The 3,989-nt window shown below is 52.7% G+C and overlaps 1 protein-coding gene across 1 annotated transcript; it reads right to left on the bottom strand.

The window, feature by feature from the left end:
• Positions 1–844: 844 nt before the first annotated feature.
• Positions 845–2,185, bottom strand: KHDC3L (KH domain containing 3 like, subcortical maternal complex member). Its single transcript, XM_023219179.2, has 3 exons — positions 1,975–2,185; positions 1,609–1,788; positions 845–1,329 (listed from the first exon to the last, which is right to left on the bottom strand). Exons 1-3 carry the CDS (start codon positions 2,141–2,143, stop codon positions 1,025–1,027), a joined length of 654 nt encoding a protein of 217 aa, XP_023074947.1. The 5' UTR covers positions 2,144–2,185; the 3' UTR covers positions 845–1,024.
• Positions 2,186–3,989: the final 1,804 nt, after the last annotated feature.

A 3,989-nucleotide genomic window follows, 5' to 3' on the forward strand; every position in this document is an offset into this window, starting at 1 on the left:
AGGGCCTTACAAATCCAGCTGGCCCCCAAGCGACCCGGTTTTCTCACCCCAAGTCACCTTGAGTAGACCCACAGCGGGCTTGGAGAGGCTTCTCACCTGTTAAAGCCAGATGCGCGCGGTTAAGGAGTACAAGGGGCACACCGGACCACAGCCAGGGAAGATTGCGACCCCGGGCGGCTAGGAGCCAGAAGCCCCACCTGTCTCGAGGTAGAGAGCGGCGCAGGGCAGAACAGGGCTGTTGGAGGAATATGCCTTTCCCTCCCCTCTACCTTCCAAAATACAGACGTCAGGGAAATGCAATTGTTTATTAGAACTCAAGTTTGTGTTGACAACAACTCAAAAAAGGTGTAAAACAAAAACAATCCACATCAACCTCCCCCGCCTGGACTTAAGTAGCGGGGGGCTTCCACTTTGCAGTTACTTATTAGAACTCAAGTTTGGGCCGGGCGCGGCGGCTCAAGCCTGTAATCCCAGCACTTTGGGAGGCCGAGACGGGCGGATCACGAGGTCAGGAGATCGAGACCATTCTGGCTAACACGGTGAAACCCCGTCTCTACTAAAAATACAAAAAATTAGCCGGGCGATGTGGCGGGCGCCTGTGGTCCCAGCTACTCGGGAGGCTGAGGCAGGAGAATGGCGAACCCGGGAGGCGGAGGTTGCAGTGAGCTGAGATCCGGCCACTGCACTCCAGCCTGGGCGACAGAGCAAGACTCCGTCTCAAAAAAAAAAAAAAAAAGAACTCAAGTTTGTGTTTGCAGCCATTCAACAGAAGGGGTAAAAAAACACACACACACACACACAATCCACATCATCCACCCCTACCCCAGCTTCGGGGGCTGAAGTAGGGGGCGGCTCTCCAGTTTGCAATTCTTTATTAGAACTCAAGTTTGTGTTTGCAACCATTCAACAGAAGGGGTAAAACAAAAAAATCCACATCATCCTCCCGCCAACCGCACCTTCTGGGCGAAGTACGGGCTTTCACTTTAACCCCTGACTGGCTCTGGCTCCAGGGCCCGAGATGCCTTCATAATCTGGTAACTGGGGCCCGGGCATCCTCGCGAAACCGCTGGGTTACTGCCTTGCTGGCAGCTTCGGGGGATCGCTGGGTCCCCGACTGGTTGGCAGCCTCCAGAGACTGCTGGGTCCCGGTCTCCTGCACCTCCACCGGAGAACCCTGTGTCCCGACCTCCCGGACCTCCACCGAACGCTGGGTCCCGGCCTCCCGGACCTCCACCGAACGCTGAGTCCCGGCCTCCCGGACTTCTGTTGAAGACCGCTGAGTCTCGGCCTTCTTAGTGGCGACATCCTGGGCGAGGGCCTTTCCTGAGCCTGGAAGAAAAGCAATGTGTGGAGGCCACAGCTGTGTCCCTATATCCTCTCCAAAAAAGGACAGTCACCCAAGCGGCCTGCGGGAGTAAGACCAGGAATCCCAGAATGCGGGTTCACTTTGGCCTTCTGGATCCATGGCAACCGCTCCCTCCCCCACCCACTAACCGGGGGCCGACTGGGAGGGCGAGACTGCAGCCCCAGCAGCCAGGAAACCCCAGGATCACTCCTACGGAGCCAGAGTTTGCTCCAGGTAGCCCCCATTCCCAGCCCCGTCCGTACCTTTCGCCTGGAGCTGGCGGTGATAGTCAGCCAAGTTCATGATCATCTTGATTGTGTCCTCCTGGTAAGAAGGCCTCCCAAATACCAAGATCTCAGCCTCGCCGTTAGGGTCCAACCGATTCACATGAATCAAGATTTGGGACATACCCTGGACGTGCGGGATGCGTTCTCGGCCCCTGCCTGCGCGAGTAGCAGAGAGGCTGTGAGGGACGGGTGGCTCCCGGGGGTCTTGGGAGGGGAAGGTGGAAGAAGGAGACAGCCAGAGGGCATTGGATACTGGGGAGGCTTGCCCTGGAAGGCAGTGGGATGTGGGAGTGGGCGGCAGAAAGAAGCCGCACGGGGGCTGCCCCTCCTTACTCCACTCACCGAAGATCTTTTCCACCAGCCAAACCTCAAGGCGAACTACCTTCGGATTCTTCAGGAACTCAGAGTGAAACCAGGAGAACCGCTTAGGAAGGTGACCAAGCACCTCGACTGGCATTGTTTTTGGCTGCATCAGTTGCACGAGCGTCGGAAACCGCCTGGGAGTGTCCATGCTGCGGCCGGTCCTGCAGGAGACACCACCACCACCACAGCAAACCCAAAGGCCAAGCTGGAGGTAGGCGACTAGAACTGCGGTTCCGCCTGGGCCTTATTTAAAGGGCTTTTGGCCAGCCCCCTCCTCTCCAACCGCGCCCTTCTCATTGGGTCCCAGGCCTCGCCTCCGCCTCCAGGAGCCCCGGCTTTTTCCGAGGCAGCGCAAGTGCACCGGTTCCTGCGTTGCTCTCAGAGTGTCCCTTTGTCAGGAGCAGCCCTTTCCCCAGCGCACCCGGTAGGAGGAACGGGGCTCTGGGCACCAGGAATCCGCTGGTGCCCAGCAGGAGTCTTAACCATGGACTCAGGAAGGCGTGGACAAGCCCAGTATCTCTCCCAGAGGAAGGAACTGATACTTGCAGAATGAATACTTCATAGGTCCCTCACTCGCTTCTGATCCCTGGCCACTACGTTTCCTCCCTCTGGCACCAGGTTTTCAGATTATTCTGTCACTTACCTGAGACAGCTGAGTACAGAGCAGAATAAGCGCCTGCCTTTTTGTTTTGTTTTGTTTCTTTTTGTTTTGTTTTGTTATAGGGTCTGTGTAGTGAGATTTGCATAGTAAAAAAAAAAAGGGGGGATAGAAAAAAAGTTATGGAGTCTGGCTATGTTGCCCAGGTTGGCTTCGAACTCCAGGGATGAAAAAAAATCCTCCCTCTTTAGACTCCCCAGTGGTGGGACTATAACGGGCTTTTAATTAATGCAGCAATGAACACACCTAACCACAGATGGTTCTTGTGGTTTGGACACCAGAAGAGATTCCTTGAAAATTTTTGACATCTCTGTTCTTTCTCATTTTTAATTTTTTAAATTTGAGACAGGGTCTCTGTCACCCAGGCTAGAGGGCAGTGGTGTGATTATAGCTCATTGCAGCCTCCAACTCCTGGGCTCAAGAGATCCTCCCTCCTCAGCTGCCCCAGTAGCTGGGACTACAAGCCTCTGACACCATGCCCAGTGATGCCTCTGTTCTCTAAATAATACAAATATATTTGTCTCTTCCTTCCTTTCCTTTTTCCTTTCCCTCTTCCTTTCCTTTCTCCTTTCCCTTTTCCTCTTCCTTTCCTTTCTCCTTTCCCTTTTCCTTTCCTTTCTTTTCCCCTTCCCTTTCTGACAAGGGTTCGTTATGTTGCCCAAGCTGGTCTCAAGCAATCCTTCTGGCCTGGGCAAAATGATAAAACCCTACCGCTACAAAAAAAAAAAAAAATACAAAAATTAGCTGGGTGAGATTGCGCACCCCTGTAGTCCGGGCTACTGGGAAGGCTGAGGTGGGACAATCACCTGACCCCAGAGAGGCTGAGGCTGCAGTAAGCAGTGATGGTGCCTCTGCACTCCCCGCGGGGTGACAGAGTGAGACCCTGTCTCAAAAAATAATAATAACCGAGCCAGGTGCGGTGGCTCACGCCTGTAATCCTAGCACCTTGGGAGGCTGAGGCGGGTGGATCATGAGGTCAGGAGATCGGGACCATCCTGGCTAATACGGTGAAACCCCACCTCTACTAAAAAAAAAAAAAAAAAAAAAAGTGTGAAAATAATAACTTTTAAATGTGTTGCTATAAGGTAAATAATAATTCATAATTTATTTTTATTCAGTATTGAAACACTAAAGAGAACTTCAGGTTTGCCACATTAATAGGCCAAATGTATATATTTAGGCCGCGCCCAGCCGGCCGAATATATTTGATATATAGGCATGATTTAGTAGTTGGGAAATTCTTACTTGCTAATTGAGACAATTAAAGTACTTTGCCAAACAACAAGAAAAAACAACCCCATTAAAAACTGGGCAAAGCCGGATGCGGTGGCTCACG

This window comes from Piliocolobus tephrosceles, chromosome 5 (genome assembly GCF_002776525.5).
Source record: "Piliocolobus tephrosceles isolate RC106 chromosome 5, ASM277652v3, whole genome shotgun sequence".
Lineage (NCBI taxonomy): Eukaryota > Metazoa > Chordata > Mammalia > Primates > Cercopithecidae > Piliocolobus > Piliocolobus tephrosceles.

Coding starts and splice junctions, on each gene's coding strand:
- KHDC3L (XM_023219179.2), bottom strand. CDS start 2,143: ATGGACACTCCCAGGCGGTTTCCGACGCTCGTGCAACTGATGCAGCCA. Junction 1,789..1,974: donor GCTGGTGGAAAAGATCTTCG/GTGAGTGGAGTA, acceptor CTACTCGCGCAG/GCAGGGGCCGAGAACGCATC. Junction 1,330..1,608: donor CCGCCAGCTCCAGGCGAAAG/GTACGGACGGGG, acceptor CTTTTCTTCCAG/GCTCAGGAAAGGCCCTCGCC.